At 41.5% G+C, this 25,155-nt stretch overlaps 1 protein-coding gene across 1 annotated transcript in view; it reads left to right on the top strand.

The window, feature by feature from the left end:
• Positions 1-25,155, top strand: part of LOC107765628 (alpha-farnesene synthase-like) — a 202,426-nt gene that overhangs the window by 49,764 nt on the left and 127,507 nt on the right. The window contains exon 6 of the mRNA XM_075248633.1: positions 13,814-13,854. Within this exon, the coding sequence (XP_075104734.1) occupies positions 13,814-13,854 (41 nt within the window). The remainder of the gene's footprint in view (positions 1-13,813; positions 13,855-25,155) is intronic.

Here is a 25,155-nt window from a genome sequence, read left to right as displayed (position 1 = left end):
ACGACTACAAATTGTCACCGTACAACCTCGGTAAACCCGTCTAGCAATAATCGATTCTCCGACCGGTGTAGATACCGCAAAAGGATCACTTAGTATTTCAGGCACTATACCAAACTTCCTCGCGACAAATGGGGTAATATACGATAAAGTAGATCCTGGGTCTATCAAAGCATCAGCATCGTGAGAGCAAATGGTTAATATACCTGTCACAACGTCTGGTGAAGACTCCTGGTCCTGTCGACCCGCTAAAGCATAGATACGGTTCTGATTACCACTTGAACTGGAACCTCTACCTCTGCCTCGACCTCTACCAGCCGAAGACTGAGACTCACGCCTTGAAGGATGCACGGACATAGACGATCCTGTTGCTGAACTCGCTGGTTGTGCCATTCCCCCAGAATCTCTATTTGGGCAATCTCGCATCATATGCCCCGGACACCCACATGTATAAGAAGCATCAGAACCTGCTCGGCATTGACCCAAGTGTCCTCTACCACAGATGTCACACCGCGGAGGAAATGACCATGTCTGCGCAGAACCTCGTTGTCGCTGCAAACCCGACGCCCGTGAGCTCTCACCTGGTCCTGACTGAGTATAGCGGTCATACCCGTAACCCTGTAACTGAGGTGGCGGAGGCCTAGGTGGCCGTCCGAAGTACTGGGTCCTATAACTACCCTGAGATTGCTCCTGAGACCTGGGAAATCTCATCCTCTTACGTTGCCCTTGCTCAGCCCTCTCTGTACCCTACTGCCGACGCCTACCCCTTTCTATATTCTGGGCGAATGCCTGAATCCGGGAGATATCCATACTATCCTGCAATGCAGCGGTGGCACATGCCTCGGTTAACTCTGGGGCTAACCCTACTATAAACCTGTGAATCCTGTCCCGCATAGTAGAAACTATGGATGGTGCATATCTGGCCAATGAGTCAAAACGGAGACTATACTCTCGAACACTCATATTACCCTGCTTGAGGGCTAGAAACTGATCGACTCGAGCCTGTCGGATCTCCCGCGGTAAGTACTGGTCAAGGAAAGCATCTGAAAAATTCTCCCAAATAGCTGGAGGTGTATCACGTCCCCTGGACCTCTCCCATCCCTCATACCAAAGGATGGCTATATCTCGGAGTCGAAAAGCTGCTAGCTCAACTGCCTCTTTCTCCGTGGCATGCATAACACGAAAGATCCTGTGAAGCTGATCTATGAAATCCTGCGGGTCCTCCCTCTGATCTGTCCCCGTGAACTCTGGGGGACTCAAAGCAATAAACTCTCGGACCCTTGAACTCCCAGACCCCTCAGAAGTTCCTGCACTAGCTGATGCCCTAGCATGTTGCTGGGTAGCTACCAACTATGTCAACAAATGCACCGCACTCCTTAAGTCCTGATCTGATGGAAGTGGAGGGGGAACTGGATGTGCGGTTTCCCCTAGGAATCTCCGTAGTTGGTGGAGGAGCCGGTAATGGCTGAGTAGGGGTCTCCCCTTGAGCCTCAGACTGGGCCCCATCTACTGGGGGTACCCTGTTGGTCCCCTCACCTACTACTGTATCTCTCCTCTGGCTAGCCGTAGTCTTCCTAGTCACCGTCATCTGTGCATGCAAACACCAACACATAAGTTTAATTCAAATTTCCTATAACTCAGTTCTATAGCACGATTTAGATTTCAAAGAAGTGTAACCAACTCCTAAATGCCTTGTAGTTCCTTGCTTATATAATGTGGTGCACAACACATCTATAAACAAGACCCTACTAGACACGGCTTGTAGACTCCCTAGGACAGAACTGCTCTGATACCAAGTTTGTCACGCCCCGAACCTAGGAGCGAGACAAGCACCCCGTGCCTCACCTAACCTGGCGTACCAAATTGCGACTAAGGGACTCTGAACACATAATGTCATACATTGGCCATGGGGCCACCTTGCAAGACAATTTGCGAAGCAAAATATAAAACTGAATGGAAACTAGCACTAACTAAATATCAATATAAAGCTAGGCCGACAAGGCCGTCATAGCTACTACAGCTGACAAACCACCAATTTATACAAACCCAACATACTGCACTAACCAACAGGATATGCCTACAAGCCTCTACTGATAGATGTACTGTGATCGGAACAGGGCCCCGACCTACCCATAACATATATACAGATATACATAAGATGTACACAAAACTCTAGTCCTGGCAACTCCGAAAGACGTGGAGCTTACCGATCAGGCGGAACTTGGAAAACACCTACTGAGGAGGTCTACCCGTCTGTCTGTCTGAACCTGCACGCATGAAATGCAGCGCCCCCAAAAAAGGGACGTCAGTACGAAATAATGTACCGAGTATGTAAGGCAATAAAATAACTGAAATCTGAAACTGAACTGATAATATGATAACTGAAATTAACTGGGAGTCAAAGATGATCTGGAGATATACTTACCTGCTGATACTGACTCAACTCCTTCAATATAGTAAGTAAAATAATTGTACGGCCTTATAAGGCTCGGTATATATAACTGCTCTGCCATAGTAGGCTCGCTTATAGGCGCTCGGCCATACTAGGCTATGTATCTCGACCATGCTGGGCTCGCTCATAGGCGCTCGGCCACAGTAGGCTCGGTATATAACTTTCCATCTGATCAGAGGTTGCCCAATAGGGGCCTGCCCATCGATTATATCTCGATGGTAATGAAAATACTGTAATACTGTATATATAGGCTTGCTGCTCTCTTGACTGAAAGAAGACAATACTAAAATTGAATATAGAGTCTCGATAAGGAATAATATTGTAACTTATGAGACTAGAATAGTGTGAATAAATTCATGAATATGAACTTCTCTTTTTGTCTCATTACTAACACATGTAGCTACGAGATCATGCCAAAATGAAGGAAGGCTTAGCCTTAACATACCTTATCACAATCTTTTCAATCACCAAGTTGAACTCACCTCTTCGCACCTTAATCTACAAGAATGATAATAATACTATCGTTAAGTTACGAAAGGTACAACTATCGCACAACGAACGACAAACCTATTTTGTATTAAAACGGGCAGCATCTCCCCTATAATATGCCCTTCCTCCAACTTCAAGATAACACCAACAATACAAGGACAGAACAATAACAACATATATACATCATTTTCCAGCCCTATATACACCATCAAATACTACAAAACAGCCCAACACACCCCAATCTCTTCGTACACAAAACGACCACCGTAGTAGTGTCAAACGACCCGAAAATGTTATGACGAACGACCAGCCAACCACCCTACATTTATATGGTGTTTATAAACCCCCTCCCTCCTCCAAAACTCCACAAAATAGTAATAAAACACGCAGCCCAACAGCAACACAAAACAGTCCACAAAACAGTCCGCTACAAGTGAATAACTCGAACTCACGGCTTCCGATCACCATCCCGTGAGTTCTTACAAGTATAGAACGACTTACCATGAATTTACAGAAGAAAAATGGATGAAAGAGAGCAGTAAACTCACCTTATTTGTTGGATAACTCAGCTCCTATCTTGGTTCTTCAAACTCTAAGTTTTACCTCCAATTGGAACTTGAAAGGGAGAGAAAATCAATTAGGGTTTGTGGGAAAGTTTTGGGAGGATTCTTTGCAGAGCTTATGTCTGGTTATTATGCTCTATTTTAAGTCTAATATATGAAGAAAATAGGCCCTTAAAAGGCCTCTTTGGACGACCCGAAATGGCCCATTTTTGGGCTTTCATTTAAGCAAGTAGGTGACACACCTACTTGTCACCTAGCAGCTTGCGCAGTATCGCAAAAATGCACATATCTCTCTACTCCGATGTCGTATTGACAAATGGTTTAATGCGTTGGAAAATAGACTCATAGATATTTAATTTGATGTGTGGAACACACCATAACTCTAAGTATATTGGGAGAAAATTGCAGTTACATTTGACCCAAAGTTTCAGTAAAACTTATGAATGTAACTTGTGATGACTTTCATCGACTTTTGTTCCACAACTCGCTTGACTTAAAAACATAACACACGGATGTAATACGACTAATATAAATCATAACATAATCTCTTTATCATGTTAATCACCCTAGTCTCACCCCAAAGGTACATGTTATAACATTCCCAACTTGTCGACTTTCGATGAAACATTGTTTTATTTAATTGCTTTAGCTTCTGAACTGTCCAACCCTCTTTGTACTTGTTGTTCATGATCTTCAATATTTGTAACTTCAGAGGTAACATGATTAACTTACTTTATATACTTTTAAATATTATCTCATTTTTTTGTCCTACATTAGTTTGCTTACGACGCATTTTTACATACGAAAATATAGGGTGTAACAGTACCAACAAGTCCTAAAACATGATATGAACCTATTCGAGCCCTCATATCACAATAAACAACATCAGAAACACCAATCGAACTCCCATTCAAGCCTAATGAAAAACTAACAATTTTCAACTTCTACCTTCAATGCCGAAACCTATCAAATCAAGTCCGATCGACCTCAAATTTTTCACACGAGTCATAAATGACATAATGGAGGTATTCCAATATTCAAAATCATATTCCGGCCCCGATATCAAAAAGTCAACTCCCCTGTCAAAATTCCAAACTTAGATTTTTATTTTAGCCATTTCAAGCCTAATTTAACTACGGGCTTCCAAATACTTCTCCGGACACGCTCCCAAGTCCAAAATGACCATACGGAGCTATTGGAATCATCAAAACTCTATTCTGGTGTCGTTGTCTCAAAAGTTAACTCTCCGGTCAACTCTTTTCTTTTAAGCTTCTTAAATAAGAATTGTTCTTCCAATTTGATCCCGAATCATCCCAAAATCAAACTCGACCACACACACAAGTCATAATACACATCACAAAGCTTCTTGGGACCTTAAGTCACTGAACGAGATGCTAATTCACAAAAAGAGAAGTCGGGTCATTATAGAATCGGGTCTGACCGCTACCTGATCGGCTTCCCCCTCTTGGGCGACCCCTAGCTGACTGACCCCCACCCCAAGCTGGATGGGAAGGTGGTGAAGTAACTGGTGCTGAAGTCATAGTCTAATTTCTCTACTGCACTCGATCTCCCGTGCAACAAGGACACTGCCTCGACATATGCCCAAATTCCCCTATACTCAAAGGAACAACCTGGTACTGGTGGTGGTGAGGACTGAATCGGGCCCCGAGAACTAGAATAACCGCTAGAAGCACCCGGTGTGAACGAACCCTGAACTGAAGGATGATGGGATAAACTCTAGGCTGGAAGGGCACTGAGAGATGACTGACCCTGATGTGAACTATATGAACCATGACTGGATGATGCACCACGGTGAATTGGATGACCCGTCCGAGCGTGTCTGTAAGGACAACACTTGTCGTGGTAATACTGACTCCCTAAAGGAACACCGTTGAAACCACTCAATCCACGAGGCCTCTTGGCCTCCCTCTCTCTTCAATCCTAGCTACGGACCACCTCTATCTGCCGAGCAATGTCAACCACCTCGTAAAATGTAGCACCAGATACCCATTACCGATTCATAAGTAACCGCAACTGGTATATGAGGCCATCAATGAACCTCCTAATCCTCTCCCTATCCGTGGGAACCAACCAAACTGTGTGATGATCCAACTCAGAAAACCTCATCTTGTACTGGGTCACAAATATGCCATCCTGCCGAAGCTGCTCAAACCATATGCGCAGCTCCTCCCCACGAGACTGCGACACGAACTTCTCCAAAAAGAGAACAGAGAACTCCTGCCATGTACGTGGCACTGCAGTGACCATCATGCGCCTCTGATAAGCCTCCCACTATCTGAAGGCATCCCTAGAAAAATGAAAAGTAGTGAACGAGACCCCACTGGTCTCCAGAATACACGTTGTCCGCAGCATCCACTGGCACTTATCCAAAATTCCCTGAGCATACTCTGACTCAACACCGCTAAATGATGGAGGTAGAAGCCTCCCATATCTCTCAAGTCTCCTCTGCTCATCATCTTCCATAACGGGGACTACCGGGGCCTGAACAGCTACAGCCGGTTGGGCTGGTAGTGGCCCCGGTATCTAAACTCCCTGCAATACCTGCTCTAGAGTACACGCAACAGGGGTATGAGTACCTCCTTTAGCCTGAGAAGTGGCTGGTACGGCCTGAGCTGAAACCAACTGATCCAGGCCAGTGCAAATAGTCAATATCTGGGCCAAAGCCTCTTGAAGGCTTGGAATCATAATGGATACAGCTGGTGCCTGAGCTGGTCCCGCCGGCTCAACTATATCTGGAATTTGTTCCTCAACTGGAGCAACTGGTGGTGCTACAGGTGCTGCTCCTACTCCTGTACGAGCTACACCTCGAACTCTACCTCATCCCCGACCTCTACCACGGCCACGACCTCTCACGTCCCTAACTGGTGGCTGATCGTCCGATCAGGCCACCATCTGTGAGAGAATAGAATAATAGAAATTTAGTTTCCAGAATCAACAAATTCGCATGACAGAGTACAAGAAAGTCAATTTTTCCTAAGGTTCGACTGCCTCTCGAAGATAAGTACAGACGTCTCTGTACCGATCCGCAAGACTCAACTAAACCAGCTCATGACTCGTGAGACCTATGTAGCCTAGGCTCTGATACCAACTTGTCTTGACCCAAAAATCCTAACCTGTCGTGATGGATCCTATCTCAATAATTGGCAAGTCGAAAACATCAATAACCTATGATTTCCTTTAATTTTGAAAACATGATGTTTAAATATAATACCAAATTTCTCGCAAATCCCAATACAAACACTCCCAAAACCTAGTGTCATTGAGTACATGAACATCTATACACTACAAGTAGAGAATGTACTGCTATCAAAAGATTATTCAACTACACAGTTCCATGAAATTTGACTAAGTCACAATTCCTACAGTGCCCGCCCACATGCCCGTCACCTAGCATGTGCGTCACCTCAAAAAAAATCATATAACACATAATCCGGGGTTTCATACCCTGAGGACCAAATTTAGAACTGTTACTTACCTCAAACCATGTAATTCTTTATTCCTCTATGCCTTTACCTCGTGAATTGGCCTCCAATCGCCTATCTAGCCACAAATAATTCAATTCAGTCAATTAAATTTATTGGACTTAATTCCATAAGAAAATGCAAATTTTCCAATAAAATCCGAAATTTAGCTTAAAAATTGCTCATGGGGCCTACGTCTCGGAACCCAAAAAAATTTACAAAATCTGAAAGCTTGTTCAACCATGAATTTAACCATACCAAATTTACCTAATTCCGACATCAACTCAACCCTCGAATCTTCAAATTAAACCAAGAGGGTTTTCTAAACTTTCCCACTTAATTCACCCATTAAATGTTAAAAGTAACCATGGATTTGGGTAATTTGACCAATAATGAGTTAACAACACTTACCCCGTTGTTTTCCTTGAAAATCTCCCAAAATTTGCCTCTTCACGATCTTCAATCCGTAAAAAATGGAGTCCCATTTTCAGAACATAAACTTTCTGTCCACACCTCAGTTCTTCACGAACGAGACAGGTCCTTCCCATTCACGAAGCACAAAATTGTGCTGCCCAACATTGCCCTTCGCGAACGTGGGACACTGCTCGCGAACGCGATGCATTACCAGGCTCCTCTTTGTGAACGCGATCTCCTCTATGTGAATGCGAAGGCAAAAAGCCACCCTAACTATTTTTCCCTTCGCGAACGCGATGCACAACCTCGCCTGACCCCGGCTCCTCTTCGCGAACACGAGACCCCCTCAAGAACACGAAAATCAAATCTTTCCTGCCTCAAATTCCCCATCGCGAACGCGAGGACCCACTCACGAACGCGAAGAAGGAAAACAGAAAAATACACTAGTAGTCTTCAGCAATCAAGCCAAGTCCAAAAATGATCTGTCACCCATTCGAAAGACACCCGAGGCCCCCGGTACTTCAACCAGTATCATACAAACTTATTCTAACCCTCAAATCACCTAAAACAATGTTAAAACCATGAATCATACCCCAATTCAAGCCTAATGTGACTAAGAACTTTCAACTTCTACTTTTATTGTCGAAACCTATCAAATCAAGTCCGATTGACTTCAACTTTTGCACCCAACTCATAATTGACATAACGGACCTATTCTAATTTCCAGAATCAGATTCCAACCCCGATATAAAAAAGTCAACTCCCCGGTCAAACTTCCAAACTTAAATTTCTATTTTAGCCATTTCAAGCCTAATTTAGCTACGGACTTTCAAATAAATTTTCGGACACGCTCCTAAGTCCCAAATCACCATACGGAGCTATTAGAATCATTAAAACTCTATTCCGGGGTCGTTTACACATAAGTCAATATATGGTCACTATTTTAACCTAAGCTTTAAACTTTGGAACTAAGTGTTCCAATTCATTCCAAAACCACATTGGACCCGAACCAATTTACCCAACGATCACATAACAATTGTAAAGCATAAATTGAGCACTAAATGGGGAAACAGGGTTATAATACTCAAAATAACCGGTCAGGTCGTTACAAGTATGGTATGATAAGAATCGGCTTGGGGTTCGTAGGTGGGTCTAATGTGAATATGTGCTCTATGCCAGGTCGTATATGTTCATTCAACATAGCATTGCTTATGTAAGAGTCTTCAGGTGTTGGATGTTATTCCCGTCGATAGCTATTTCATGTAATACTTTATTGTGCCATGTGGGTCGTGAGATGAATTGATTATTCGCACATGTGTTGTGGTCCCGTGTATCTTATGGTATTATATGAATAGGATGGCTCTCGAGATGTAGGTCAATCATTGCACCTTAGTCGTTCTTGGGTTTTGTAGTGTATGGCGCTATCCGTCTCCCTATGGTTGTATTTTCGCACTCAGCGTGCTTGTGGTCAGTATTCGGGTATTTCGTAGGTATAAGAATTATGTCTTGATGGATATTTCCTTAATTATAATTATGTGTCGATCGAATGGTACGTCGCCATGAGTATGTTATTCGGATCCAGTTGTATGCCACAACGGTATCATGTTTAGATCGGGTTGCACGCCGCATTAGTGTTATGTTGAGTACGGTTCCCTATATCTATCTCTATGTATCTTGCTTCTCATTCTCAGAGAAGGGTTCATAGCATCTGTTCAAACGTTTTATTCGTTACGCAGGCCGAGTAATTCTTTTCCAGAGGTTGTTCTTCCTATGTATCACATTCGAGTTGTATCTTGTTAGCGCGTTGTGGGTGTCATATAAGGTTTTTGGCAGTGTTTGATATGGTTTATTTCCTGAGCAGCTTGTACTAGGTGAGGCGATATTATTCGACCTGCAATTTGTGCAATCGGATTTATATAAGGTACCTTAAAGAGTAAATATCGTTATTCAGTTCAGAATGAGGTAATGGTTCTTATCAGGAGGAGAGACTCCATGAATTATTGATTCGGTATGTGGTTACACATTTCTACATGTCTCTATCATCGTGGCAGTATTGCAAGAGTCGGAACAGGATTTATATGTGTCATGAGATGTATTGCGGGTATCGAATTCGTGAAATTTCAACTTTAGTGGTCAGAGGATGTTACTATGGGCAACCGACTTAGGTGGTGCATGGTGTGATCTCAGCATAGGTGCATGATCATGTTTTGGTACAGTGCGTGGTGATTGGTACGATGTTCGTATGTTATAATCAGGTCTTGTAAAGAGATTCAGAAGTTGGAACTTGGTTTTAAAGTTTGTTAGCTAAGGTTATAGGGAGGATTTTCAGTCTCGCTCGAGCTAGTGTGTTCAACTGGAATGTGGTGGCCCGGATAGGTGCACGAGGTGTTAAACAGTGCTTTTATAAAACTCTGAAATAGTTCTTAGCACCTTCGAGGACGAACATATGTTTAAGTGGGGGAGAATGTAACGACCCAACCGGTCGTTTTGAGCTCTAGTGTGTCATTTGGATGTTTGAGGCCTTGAGTAGCTTCACTTCAGGTATTATGACTTATACGTGAGATCATAATATAATTTTGGCAAATTCGGGATTTATTTGGACAGAAAATCCTAATTTCGGAAGCTTTAAGTTAGAAGAATTGACTAAGGTTTGACATGTGAGTAAACGACCTCGGAATCGGGATTTGAAGGTTCCAACGGGTTCATATGATGATTTTGGTTTTAGGAGCGTGTCCGAATGTTGATTTGGAGGTCCGAAGGTTATTTCGGCACCAATTGGCGGAAGTTTGAAATTGGATGATTTGTGGGAACTATGACAGGGAGTGAACGTTATGATATCGGGGTCGGATTCTAATTCCGGAAAATGGAGTACGCCCTTAGTGTCAATTAGGAATTTTGTGCAAAATTTGAGGCCAATCAAACTTGATTTGATAGGGTTTGGTGTCAGATGTATAAGTATGATGTTTTAAATTTCATAAGGCTTGAATCAATGCGTGATTCATGGTTTTAGCGTTATTTTCTGTGATTTAAAGACTCGACTAAGTTCGTATGATGTTACTAGCATTGGTCGAGGTCCCGAGGGACTCGAGAGGATTCTGGATGGTTAATGGATTTAAATTGGCCTTATGAAAATGCTGGTTGCAGCATATTTGGTGTAACCGCAGCTGCGAGATTTTGACCGCAGATGCGGCACTGTGGCTGCATAAGCGACCTTTGGCCTAAGCTGGGTGGCCACATATATGAGTGTATTTCCGCATCTGCAAACCCGCAGATGCGAAGGGAACTCCGCATAAGAGGAAAAAAAGAGGGGCAGTTGGGTAGCAGAAGCGGAGGGGTATCCACACATGCGTGAGTGAAAAAGCGTATGGCGGACCCCAGAAGCGGTCCACCACGAAGTTCGTATGACATTTTAGGACTGGCTGGTACATTTGGTTGAGGTTCTGGGGGCCTCGGGAAGATTCCGGAAGGTTAACAGATTGAAATTGGCCTTATGAAAATGCTAGTGGCAGCATATCTGGTGTAACCGCACATGTGAGGTTTTGACCGCAATTGTGGAGCCGCATATGTGGCATTGTGGACGCAGGAGCGACCTTTGGACTAAGCTGGGTAGTTGCAGATGCGAGTGTATTTCCGCATCTGCGAGCCCGCATATACGAAGGGAACTCCGCAGCAGTGGAAAATGAGAGGGGCAGCTGGGTCGCAGAAGCGGAGGGGTACCCGTACATGCATGAGCGCAGAAGCACGTGGTGCACCCCAAAAATGGTCCACCGCGAAGTTCGTATGATGTTTTAGGACTGGTTGGTACATTTAGTTGAGGTACCGGGGGCATCGGGAGGATTTTGGATGGTTAACGGATTGAAATTGGCCTTATGAAAATGCTGGTGGCAGCATATATGGTGTAACCGCACCTGCGAGGTTTTGATCGCAGGTGTGGAGCCGCAGATGCGGCACTGTGGCCTCAGAAGCGACCTTTGGACTAAGCTGGGTGGTCACAGATGCGAGTGTATTTCCGCATCTACGAGCCCGTAGATGTGAAGGGAACTCAGTAGAAGCGGAAAACGAGAGGGGCAGCTAGGTCACAGAAGCGGAGGGGTATCCGCACATGCGTGAGTCCAGAAGCATGTGGTGGACCCCAGAAGCGATCGCGCACAAGTGTAAAATGGTCTGTAGAAGCGAATTTTGCCTGGCTTGGAGGGAACCGCACCTGCGATAGATTTTCCGCATGTGCGGCTGGTGTTACGCATGTGAGGAAAGTCGGCTGGGTAGATTGTTTTAAAATCGGGGTTTTGCTCATTTCCCTCATTTTCTCACTTGGTTGGGGCGATTTTGGAGAGCTTCAAGGGGAGATTTTCACCTAGCAACATAAGGTAAGTGATTCCCACCAATAACAAGTTTTAAACATGGAATTAGTAGAATTTGTGGGGGTTTTGGTAAAAACCCTAGAATTTGTAATTTTGGATTTTGGATTTTGATCACGAAATTGGACATGGAATTAGGAATAAATTATATATTTGAGTTCGTAATATTATGGGTAAAGTTTATCTCCACAAACAAAATCAAAATTCGGGCACGTGGGCCCGATGGTTGATTTTATCCACTTTTCGAGCGGAATTGGAAATTATTTAAATTGATTAATTACGGGTATTAGAGTACATTTTGATTGGTTTGCAGGTTATTTGAATAGTTTTGGATCGACGGGCATTGGTTTGATGTGTTAGAGAGGCCTTGGTGCTGGTTAAAGAACTTCGGAACGATGTAAGTCTCTTGTCTAATCTTGTGAGGGGGAAACTATCCCTAGGTGATATTTATCGTTATGTGCAAATAGTTATGGGTATTGTACGCACGAGGTGACGAGAGTACGTACGTAGCTATATCATGATTATGTCCGGGTAGACCTAGGATCTTATCCTGTAATATTTGAATTATTTGAGCTCATGTTTCTAACATTAATTAATCGAAGTTATAAATGAAATTTATTTAAAAATAATTATATGTATACTAGGATAAGCCTTAACACTTTAAATTTGGGCGAGTTATTTGAGAATTTGGTAAAGATTATGTTCATATCATAATCATGCGCTGTATTGTAAACACGTGTCTCGTGATTCGGTAATTTCCTTCCCTTTTCTTGTGGAGCGGGCCGAACGCCTCGGCAGTATATAGATGCATCTATGGTTCGTGCCGCTCGACCCTGGGCAGTGTGCACATTATTCTGGACCGGGCCGAACAACCTCGGCGGAATCATGCGTTATATTTCTAGTAATCTGAATGTTCATGAGTTAACCTTTCTACTGATGCCCGATATATTACACGGTGTTCCTTATTTATTCGATATTGGAACTTGATAATTTCTGAGCTGGTAAGTAAGGATACGAGATCGAGAAATTTATACTTTAAAAGAAATAATTTGAAGATTAGGTAACTTACAAATTTTCCCCATCATTTTCGTATACCTCATATCTATTATGTTTTATTACATTACTTTATTGGACCTTTAGTAAGTATCTATATCGACCCCTCATCACTACTTCTCCGGGGTTAGGCTAGATACTTAGTGGGTATGCGTTGATTTACGTACTCATGCTGCACTTCTGCATTAAATGTGCAGGATCTGACAAAGTTCATTGATGACCACCTTTGCGCGTAGGTGCACCTGCTGGAGAGACTTCATGTGAGCTGCATTCCAGGCTACGCATCACAGTCCATCGAGTCTCCATTGTACTATTCATTTTATTCTATCTTATTACATTCAGGACAGATTTTGTGTTGTTATTGTACTCTTTAGAAAATGCCCATAACTTGTGACACCGAGTTTCGGGGGTTCTTCCAGGTTATTTACTATTGAGGTTCGTGTAAATATTTTCATTTACTATGTAAATTTTACTTTATACTGCATAATTAAGGAAAATTATGATTTCAAAATATTAAAATGAGTAATTAAAGTGGTAAATCACTATTGGCCTTCCTGACGGCGGCGTTAGGCACTATCATGACCTGTGATCGATTTTGGGTTGTGACAACTTGGAATCAGAGACATAGGTTCACTTAGGTCTCACGAGTCATGATCAAGTCTAGTAGAGTCTCGCGGATCGGTATGGAGACGTCTGTACTTATCTTCGAGAGGCTATAGGGTTGTTAGGAGCACTCCCCTTCTTGATTCTTCATCGTGCAGTTTGATTCCTTTGAGGCTTATGCCTTTATTTCCTTCCTACTCAATCTACAAATTGAGGATCCTTTCTTCTCATTTAGTAGTATCCACAATGTAGCCATAAGAGTTTGAGAGTCTTGTTTTTGGGGAGAAATTTTGGAATAAGTGTTAGCTTGTGTAGTTTGTGTGCCTATTTGTGAGGTTGTTCTCTCGATATTTTATACTTTATTTTATATAGTGGATTGCTCATCTCTACCCGTGGACAAAGGTCAATTGACCGAACCACGGTAAATGTCAGTATCTCTTTTCGTATTTTATTTTTTGTTGTCTGATTAATCGTCATTTAAGGTTTGCGTTGTTAGCTTCCACATGACACCTAATTATTTCGGCCACACGACTATCTCCAACCCTTGCCTCCATTTTCTCCTTCAATATGGAGTAAAGTTACTCCAACCATTACTCATTTTTTACTCCAAAAAAAAATATTCAGTGGAAGAAAATATTACATTATTATCTTTTATGTAAAAATTTTACTTCAATATTACATTATTATCTTTTATGTAAATTTTATCTTCTTATTTCTATTAAAGAAATTCTATCTTTTTTTCTTTTTTACATATGCATCACATATAAAATTTATTTTATACCATAAATTTTTAAATAATATAATTTGTAAGAAAATATTATAGATTATATATATTAATGGATAATTCAAATAAAAGTGAAATCATCGAGATCCAAGATAGTTAAATATATATTACATTATGGTAAATTTCTGATTAAACATTACATAAATATTCAACTTTCACATCTAGTATACTCCCATAAATGATCTATTAATGCATTACGAAGTGCAAAATGAGCATCTTTATCCTTAATTCTTTGTGCCGAGCTAAAAATTGTTCAAATCAGTAATTTTCATCTACTACCATTTATACCGTTGGAGGTGGACATTCCAAATCATCTTGAATTGGTTAATTAAGATCACGCTCATCCTCGACCATTAATGTATTTTCATTTATTGTATTTTCAATTTTTACTTTCCAATTTTAGCAACATCTAATATTTTATATTCGCACCTTTCTAAATTAGCAACATCTAATATTTTATATTTGCACCATTCATTTTTTGAGATGATTATATATATATTTTGTACAATTATAAATTATAATAAAATTAACTTACAATTTTACATAAAAATAATAAATGCACGAAAATTAATAAATCAAAATTATACGCCAAAGTTAAGATATAAAATTATTATTATAAATATATAACATAAATATAATTAGGTATATATAAAGAGATAAATTTAAAGAGTTAAATAATAAAAATAATAATAAAGTAAGGATGGATAGTTATTGTAACGACCTGACCGGTCGTTTTGAGCTCTAGCGCATCATTCGGCGGTTTCAGACCATGAGTAGCTTCACTTTGGGTATTATGACTTGTATGTGTGGTCGTAATTGAAATTCGGGAAGTTCAGAGTTGATTTGGAAAGAAAATTTTAATTTTAGAAGCTTTAAGTTAGAGAAGTTGGCTAAGGGTTGATTTTTGAGTAAACGATCTCTGAATCGGGATTTGAATGTTCTAACATGTTCGTATGATACTTTTGGACTTGGGCATATTCCGGATCGAGTTTTGGCTAAGTGTATTTCAATGTTATCGATGTCTGTTTGGTATTCCGACTATGGGAATAGATCCGCATGATGATTCTGGCCTTAAGAGCGCGTCCGGAAGTGGATTTGGAGGTCCATAGATCATTTTGAGGTCATTTGGCGAAAGTTGGGAATTTGAAGGTTTTTGGGAAAGTTTGGCAGGTAGTGGACTTTTTGATATTGGGGTCAGATTTCGATTCTGGAAGTTGGAGTAGGTTCGTAATGTCAAATGTGACTTTTGTGCCAAATTTGAGGACAATCGGACATGAGTTGGTAGGTTTTGGCATTGAATGTAGAAGTTTGAAGTTCTAAAGTTCATTAAGCTTGAATTGCGATGCGATTCATGGTTTGGGCATTGTTTGATGTGATTTGAGGCCTCGAGCAAGTTCGTATTATGTTTTGGGACGTGTTGGTATATTTGGTTGAGGTCCCGAGGGCCTCTGGTGGATTTCAGATGGTTAAAGGATCAACTTTTGGACTAAAGGAACGATGAGTCAGCTGTATCTGGTGTAACCCCACATGTGAGGTTTTGGCTGGAGGTGCGGAGCCCCAGAAGCGTCCAAGAGGGACAAAAAAGCAGAATTAGCTGGGGAAGGCTGGGACCACAAATGCGGTCAAGTTCTGCAGAAGAGGGACCGCACCTGCGCACGAAGAGCCGTAGAAGCGTGGGCGCAGATGGGCATGAGGGCCGCAAAAGCGGCCAACGACCTTAGCTTGGTTTCTCGCAGGTGTGATACTTGGAGCCGCAGAAGCGGAATTCGTGTTGGGCAGTGAGGTTTATTTAAAATGGGAATTTGGCCCATTTTCTTCCATTCTCTTTTGGTTGGGCGATTTTTGGAGAGCTTCAGGTGGGGGGGAGGGGTTCATCATCTATGTCAAGGTAAGTTATTCCCACCTATTGTAAGTTAAATACATGGTTTTATATGGATTCAAGCATGAAAATTTGTAGAAATTTGGGATTTTGAAGAAAAATCTAGAAATTGGTATGTTTGGATTTTCACCACGAATTTGGGAATGAAATTGAGAATAAATTATATAATTGAGTTTGTAATGTTATGGGTAGAGACTATCTCCGAATATTTTCTTAATTCGGGCACGTGGGCCTGAGGATGAGTTTTATCGACTTTTCGAACGGAGTTGGAAATTATTGTAAATTAGATTATAATGAGTATTAGAGTATATATTTATGGATTTGCACATTTATTGACTAGTTTTGGGAGCGTTGGGCATCGGTTTGAGTTGTTGGAAAGGCTCGAGAATTGGCTATGGAACTTCGGAGCGAGGTAAGTCTCCTTTCTAACCTTGTAAGAGGGAAATTTACCCTATAAGTGAATTGAATTCATGTGTGCTCTTATTTGCGGGGGCTACGTACACACAAGGTGACGAAAGTCCGTGCGTAGCTACTAATTATGCCTATGTCTGGGTAGTTTTAGGTTTACACCATGCCTTTTTGATACCGTTATTTGATTATGTTTATTATTTGCCTTGAAAAGAGTTGAGATTTCAATATGCTTATTAATTGCCTTGAAAAGAGTTGAAATTGAGGATTTCAAAATTTGAAAGTTTTCATTTGATTTTCGTACTTTGAAAAATATTGAGGAATATTACAATAACTTGAGAAATCTATGTTCAACCGCGTCGCAACTATATTCCACGAGCGGGGTAAATTTTCACTACTCTAATGGGAGCGGGTTGTTCGCCTCGGCAGGTTAATAGATGCATCTATGGTTCGAGTCGTTCGACCCTCGACAGTGCACAGTTTAAATATTTATGTTGGATCGGTCCGTACGACCTCGGCATGACTTGCGCATGATAACTCTTTGGAATTAATAATACCTGACATTGCTTCATTGGCTTGAGATATAAATTGTTAAATGATGAAAATCAAATTCGGGAATTTCTACTAGTTAAAGGATTGTTTATTATTTCCGGTTATTGAGTTTTCAGCTATATTATGAAAATCCATGCTTAATTATAACATTGATATTTTATTGTTAGCCCAAGTAACTGTCGGAGTCGACCTCTCGTCACTACTTCTTCGGGGTTAGACTGGATACTTACTGAATACGCGTTGATTTACGTAGTCATACTACACTTGTTGCACATTTTTGTGCAGGTACATATATGTCTAGTGTCCTTGTGAGCGCATAGGCGCGGTTATTGCGGGGACTTAGGTGAGCTGCATCCCATGTTATGATCCGCAACCAGTAGAGTCTCCTTCATAGTTATTTATATTTTTCCTATCTAATTTGTATTCCGGACGGATGCTGTATTTTATTTTACTTCATAGTTGATGCTCATGCACTTGTGACAACGAGTTTTGGGGGTACTTATGGGTTGTTCAGTGTTGTAGTTGTGAAAACATTTCCATTTACTCTGTAAATTTTATCTCTTATTATTTAATTGAAGGAAATTATGATTTCAACAATTAAGATAATCAATTATTGTTGGCTTGCCTAACAGCGGTGTTAGGCGCCATCGCGACCTTTAATGGATTTTGGGTCGTGACAACATGGTATCAGAGCACTAGGTTCACTTAGGTCACACAAGTCAATAGCGAGTCTAGTAGAGTCTTGCGAATCGGTACAGAGACGTATGTACTTATCTTCGGGAGGCTACAAGACTGTTAGGAGCACTTCCCTTCCTGATTCCTCATCATGCGATTTGATTCCCTTGAGGCTTATACATTCATTCCCTTCCTATTCAATCTTATGCAACGTGAAGCTCTTGTTATAAATTGGGAATCGAGGAATTTTAATGGCACTACAGATGTAGTGCTGGATGTTTCTCCCTGCATATTTGATTAGGCTAATGTCGTCGCCTTGCGGAAGGACGTACTATCATTTAAGCTCAGTAGTTGTATTTCTGATGGTTTTGGGGCTATGCACCAATTTCTATGATGTTCACGAGTTGTTATCGCACAGGATTGATGTAATAGTAGGATACTTGTCTATGTGTCGGGGCAGTGAATGATTTGAAAGGAGGTTTTTCTCAATACATGATTCAGAGGTTCAATGTTTTTTTTTCATCAGAGGAAAGGCAATCGTACTAAGAATGTTCAGGTTTGGGCTGATGGAGTAACGAGACTTGGTATTTTCAAGCGTGGTGAAATCTTCATACATGATATGGTGTCGTAGTCCTTGATTGAATGTGTTAAGTTCGCCGATGTTATGTCCTTCTTCAAATCGCCTTTTGGGCAGAGTATTGTGAATGGTGCCGGGGAAGAGGCTGTCAGAGGTCGCAGTGTGCTGTGGTTCAGAATCGAATCGGTGATCTTAATATTGATGGCTCAGAGAAGATGATCTTCGGGGAGGTTTAGAGTTGGCGGCAATCTATTGGTTCAGGTTCTACAGAGATGAATTTTGATTTAAGGCAACAATTGGGCAGTGAATGATGAGGAAGGATATGTGGGAGGTGTCTTGCGGTGGTTAAACTTCTAGAAGGCCAAGTGTAAGAAAACAGAAGTCGAGTAGTTGCTTAAAGGAGAGGGTTTGACCAAAGTGGGAGAGTGGCCGCGTAGCATATGGGTTTGGTGGTAGGATTGCTACACGCGTTGAGGAAAGTTTAGAGAGATTTGGTACTCATGGTGGACAGTGACTAAATATACGAACTTAATTTGGAATATTGGCTGCTATACGGAGAAAGGTTGGATACAACTGAAAGGATTTCCTTGATATGAAAAAGGATACAATATGACTTTGGATTGGAATGTATTGTCGCACCTTTAGTTAATGTCCATGAGAAGTGAACGATATTGTACAACTGGTGAATGAGCATGGGCTCAGGATGGTTTATTGGTTTCGTGGTAATTGTACTCGGTGTAGTGTTGTTGGAAGATATCGGTATGGAATTTTCACATGTGGGTTATGTCCAGTAAGAATTTCTAGTTATCGGCATATTGGTGGGTTATTACAACTAAGGAAAGAGAACATCAGTGGTGATCTGAGGAAAGGATCATATGAATGTGTGCTATAATTGGCCTTATCGATTCATGTTCAGGCTTTGGGAGGACTCAGGATTATGCTTCGTGTAGATATGATGTACAAGAAAGGTGATTTAGTCGGGTGCTTCTTTGAGAGGGTGTTCATGTGCTAGCAGAGCCTTGGAGTTGATTATATTCGGGACAAAGTCAGAGTGGGTGGCTCTCAACAATGGTCCTAGTGGATTCAAAAGTTAAAGTGCGGTGCCTACGGATTTTGAGTCCGTAGTATGGTTAAGTATCGAGCTGTTGTAGTGGAGTATGAAAGAAACTTGGAATGTTCTATGTTATCATTGGATATGAGGTGCAGTATTGTAGGAAGGGAAGAAGTAGCTACAAATTTGTGGAAGGTCTTGCAGAACGGGTATACCAGTTGGTGATGCTATTGTGCTCTTAAGGAGAACATGAAATGGTTCATGGGTATTGAGACGACATGGTCTCGTGAAATAAGGTCACCAAGATTAGTGTGAATTGAGTTCGTTATAAGTTGAATGGAGCTATTGTTATTTCTAAGTCAAGTCTAGAGTAAATAATAAGAAGTCGGATCGGTTATCAATGGTTGAATTGGCATGATAGTGGCAATGATAAGTTCCTGCAGCGTGTTAAGTTATACATGTGCCTTATGGTGGTACGTGCGAGGCATGACGACCACCGTAATTGTTTTTTATTTGGAGGCATTCGAGTATTATGGCCTGTTATGCGTAGATGGATCCCAGAAGAGTTATAGTGGTTTATACCACTACTTGAGGTTTGTATTTTCTGCGGGTATGGGAATTTAGTCACGTGTTGCAATGGTTCTCTTGAAACGAGTAAAGTGAAAGGTTTATATATGATGAACTGTGTATCCTACTAGTGGTTCAGGAGTTATGATGAAATTTTTGGGCTCTCGCGTGTTGGTAATATAGGTGCGGTGAGCATCATGAAATTTGAAAGTAGAGGATCAAGGTTGCAGTTCAGTGTTGATAGGGATGTCACGAGCTCGGATGAGCAGGGAAGGATTCAGATGTTTAGAGTAAGCTGGTATCGTTTTTAGCGTCATCTGAGATTAGTGCCTTGCGTGAGAGGCTTTGTGTACTAATTTTCAGATTTTTGATTTGCTCTACAACATTAGTATGATCTGTGGTATGGATGTGCAGACTTGTTACCTGGTGCGGAAGGTCGGGGTAGCGTATTCTGCGGGAGGATTGTATAAGTGTGACATGTAGTCACTTGATTGATTAAAGATTGAAATCAAGTATGGAGATTGTGGTACTATCGCTAATGTGGAAATTTGTGCCTGAAGGGTGCTCGATTCATTTGGTTATGAACTGTGGAAGGTTGTTCCGCATTTGACGACTGTTCTTATGTGTCATGGGAAAAAGGGTCATTGTGGATCCTTAAAAGTTTATTATCCCAGTACGTATGATCAGAATCAGCTTGAGGTCCATGGATGGATCTAAATATGATCGTGGGCTCTATATCAGGCCAAATGTGTTCATCTCAGCTATTTCATGTAATCTCTATTGTGTCGTGTGGGTTGTGAGGCGGTTTGATTATTCGCACTCGTATTAAGATTTTCTTGTAGTTTGTGGTGTTATATGAGCGGAATGGCTCTCGAGATACAAATCATATATCGTACCTTAGTCGTGCTTGAGTTTTGTAGCATATGGAGCTATCAGTCGCCCTAGGGATGGTATTATGCATTTGGCGTGCTTATGGTCGATATTCGGGTATTTCGTAGTTATGAGCATTTTTTCTCGGTAAGTATTTCCTTATAGATTGTTATGTGTGGATCGGGTGGCACGCGTCCACGAGTATCATAGTTAGATCGGGTTGCACGCCGCAACGACATCATGTGTGGATCGGGTTGCACACCGTAATAGTGTGATGTTGAGTACAACTCCCCATATCAATTCTTGTGTGTTTTGTTTCCTATTTCTGAAGAAGGTTCATAGCATCCTTTCGGTTATTAATTAGTTATGTGGGCTGAGTAGTTCTTTCCAGATTTCATTTTTCTTATGTATCACATTCGAGTTGGTAGCTTATGGGCACATTGTGTCATCATATGAGATTTTTGGCAGTATCAGAGGTGGCTTATTGCCTGAGCAGCTTATACTGGATGAGACGATATTATTGGACCTGGGATCAGTAGGATCAGATTTATATGAAGCATATTAAAGAGAAAATATCGTTACTTAGTTCATAGTGAGGTAATAGTTCTTCTCAAGAGGAGAATCTCAATGATTTGTTGACTCAGCAGTAGGTTATGAATTTCTACACATCTCTTCCGTCGTGTTAGCATTGCAAGAGTTGGAACAAGACTTATATGTGTCATGCGGTGTGTTGTGGGCATCGGATTCATGGAATTTCGGCTATTGTTATCGGAGGATGTTATTATGGTCATGTGAATTATGCGGTGTGTTGTGTGAATTCAGAAAAGGTATGCAATCATGTATTGGTATATCGTGTAGTGATTGATACGGTATTCGTATGTTGGAAACAAGCATGGTGGAAAATTCTAGATGTTGGAATTTGGCTCTAAGGCTTATTTGACTAAATAAAAGGGAGGATCTTCAGACTGGATCAAGCTAATGTGCTCAATTGGGTTGTGGTAGCATGAGTAGGTGCACGAGGTGTTAAACAGTGATTTCGGACAACTCCAGAGCAGTTCTTAGCAGGCTCGAGGACGAACGTATGTTTAAGTGGGAGAGAATGTAACGACCCGACTAGTCGTTTTGAGCTCTATCTTGTCATTCGGCAGTTTGAGGCCATGAGTAGCTTCACTTCGGGTATTATGACTTGTTCATGTGGTCGGAATTGAAATTTGGGAAGTTCAAAGTTGATTTGGAGAGAAAATTCTAATTTCAGAAGGTTTAAGTTGGAGGAGTTGGATAAGGGTTGATATTTTACTAAACGGCCTAGGAATCGGGATTTGAAGGTTCCAACAGGTTCGTATGATGATTTTGGAGTTCAGCGTATGTCCGGATCGGGTTTAGGTTGATTCGGGAGCGTTTCAGCGCCTATTGTGGAAAGTTGGCATTTGGAAGAATTTCATAAATTTGGGTTGAAGTGCATTTCAATATTATCGATGTCCGTTTGGGATTCCGAGTCATAACACGTTCAACCATTTCAATATTATTATGTTGGCATTTGCAAGCTTAACACGTTCAACACGGACGACGATACCACATCACAGATGAAAATTTCACCCTTCTCGAAAATACCAAGTCTCGCCACTCCACCAACCTAAACTTGAACATTCTCAGTCCGATTGTCTTTCCTCCACTGGAAATAAAATACTGAATCTTTGAATCATGCACTGAGTAAAACCTCCTTTCAAGTTATTCGTTGCCTCGATGCATAGTCAAGCGTCCCACCATTAGACAAATACTGTTCGATATCAACACACGAATTATCATTACAATTAATGCCAAATCTCAAAACCATAGAAAATACTGATGCTAAGCTGAAACGACAGGACGGCCTTCCGCAAGGCGACAGTAATAGCCCAATCAAACACGCAGGTAGAGACATCCTGCACTACCTCAGTAGTACCATGACAATTCCTCGATTCCCATTCTATAACAAGCGCTTCACGTCGCGTAAGATTGAATAGGAAAGAAATAAAGGTACAAGACTCAAAAGAATCAATTCGCACGATGAGGAATCAACAAGGGAAGTGCTCCTAATAGTCTTGTATCCTCTCGAAGATAAGTACAGACGTCTATGTACCGATCCGCAAGACTCTACTAGACTCGCTCATGACTCGTGAGATCTAAGTGAACCTAGTGCTCTGATACCATGTTGTCACGACCCAAAATTCATAAGGGTCGTGATGGCGCCGGATACCACTGTCAGGCAAGCCAACAATAATTACTTAATTGGGTTCTTATTTTATTATTTTTGATATCATATTTTTCCTTCAATTTAAATAGTAAAGAATAGGGATTTAACAAATTCAATACAGAACAACCCATAATCATCCCAAAACCCGGTGTCACAAGTGCATGAGCATCAACTAGGAATGTAAAATAAAATACAGCATCTGTCCGGAAGACAAATTTGGGCAGGAGAAATATAAATACTCTGAAGGAGACTCTGCCAGCTGCGGTCGTAATGTGGAATGTATCTCACGTAAGTCCCCATATGCATACATGCCTCTGCTCTCTCAAGTCCACTAGTCACATATGTACCTGCACAAAAATGTACAGCAAATGTAGCATGAGTACGTAAACAACGTGTACCCAGTAAGTATCTAGCCTAACCCCAGAGAAGTAGTGACGAGGGATCGACATCGACGCTTACTAGTGGTCTAATAAGGCCAATACAGTAAGAAGTAAAACAGATATGGGGCAGAATAAATACGTGAATTAAACAAATATAAATATGTGGTACAATCTTCCTCTCAACAATAAACTCAACTCTCGATTAGCAGTCACCTCCTCCCCCGATGTACATATATATATAATGGACCTACCAGATGGGTCGCCATAATATAACGGACCTCACCAGATGGGTCGCCATATTTCAAATCAGGAAAACTCCCAAATACACTGGCCCTATGTACAATTAATATGCACGATTCCGTAGAAGGAGTTTTTATAGAAATGCCGAGGCGTACATCCCGATCCCATCATAATCTGGTATATAACCATAGATACATCTATTATATATATTGTCGAGGAGAACGGCCCGCTCCTATGAGAGTGTGGTACATAATCATGCCGAGGCGACTGGCCCGATCCCTTAAAGTGTGCACACTGCCGAGGGTCGAACAACACGAACCATAGATGTATCTATCCTACCGAGGCGAACGACCCGCTCCCATTAGAATAATAAAGCTTTGATGGGGCCTTGACCCCACTCATGAAGGGACACGTGAGTTTTAGGAAAGCTTTGGGGAAAGCCCTTCGATGAGAATGCGTAATGCGGGGGAAATTCCTAAGAGGAGTACAATTATTTCGTGGCAAGTCATAAAGTTCATGCGATCTCTACAATAACGAGTCTACCGCTCTACACAAGTCTAGTCTTTTAACATGTAATAAGGAACCTAATAGACAAGAGACAACTCGAATAGTACAGTTATAGCATGGCATGAACCTGAATCTACCCGGACAATAACATGAATATAGCTACGTACGGACTCTCAGCATCTCGTGCGTACGTAGCCCCCGCAACAAGTAGAAAATATCAATTACAACAACTAGGGGTAGTTTCCCCCTCACATAGTTAGACAGGAGACTTACCTCGCTCCGAAGTTCCATAACCGGCTCCAACGCCGCTCTAACACCTCAAACCGATGATCGTCGATCCAAAACTAGTCAAATAAGATGCAACCCAATCAAAATATACTCTAGTACTCATAATTAATCAATTTATAACAAATTTCCAACTCCGCTCGAAATATGGATAAGGCAACCCTCGAATTCAAAAAATATTCGAAGATAAACACTACCCATAGAATTACGAACTCCAATATATAATTTATTCTCAATTTCATGTCCAAATTCGTGATCAAATTCCAAAACTATCAATTTCTAGGTTTCTTTCTTCAAAATCCCAAATTTCTACAATTTTCATGCGTGAATCAATGTAAAACCCATGTATTTAACTCACAATGTGAAGAAATCAGTTACCCCATTATAGTTGATGAAGTTGGCACTAGAAAAGTGCTCCAAAATCGGCTCCCATGGACAAAATGAAGTGCAAAATGAACCAAAACCTCATTTTATAAAACCTCACTGCCCAGCGATCCTCGCACCTGCGGTGTAATAGCCGCCTCTGTGGCTCCGCACCTGCAGAAATTCAACCACATGTTCGGTTCAAACTCAGTCCAACGCTCCCGCATATGCGCGTCTGCTTCTGCGGTTCATGCGCCGCACATGTGTCCATCGCCTGCTCCTGCGTTGCCCACTTCGCACCCGTGCCTTCGTAGGTGCGCCCAAATATTCCGCACCTACGGTTGCTGACCAGCCTCCTCTCCTTCGCACCTGC

This window comes from Nicotiana tabacum, unplaced genomic scaffold (genome assembly GCF_000715075.1).
Source record: "Nicotiana tabacum cultivar K326 unplaced genomic scaffold, ASM71507v2 Un00006, whole genome shotgun sequence".
Lineage (NCBI taxonomy): Eukaryota > Viridiplantae > Streptophyta > Magnoliopsida > Solanales > Solanaceae > Nicotiana > Nicotiana tabacum.
The sequence above is the reverse complement of the archived record's forward strand: the minus strand, read 5'-3'. Positions and strand labels throughout refer to the sequence as shown.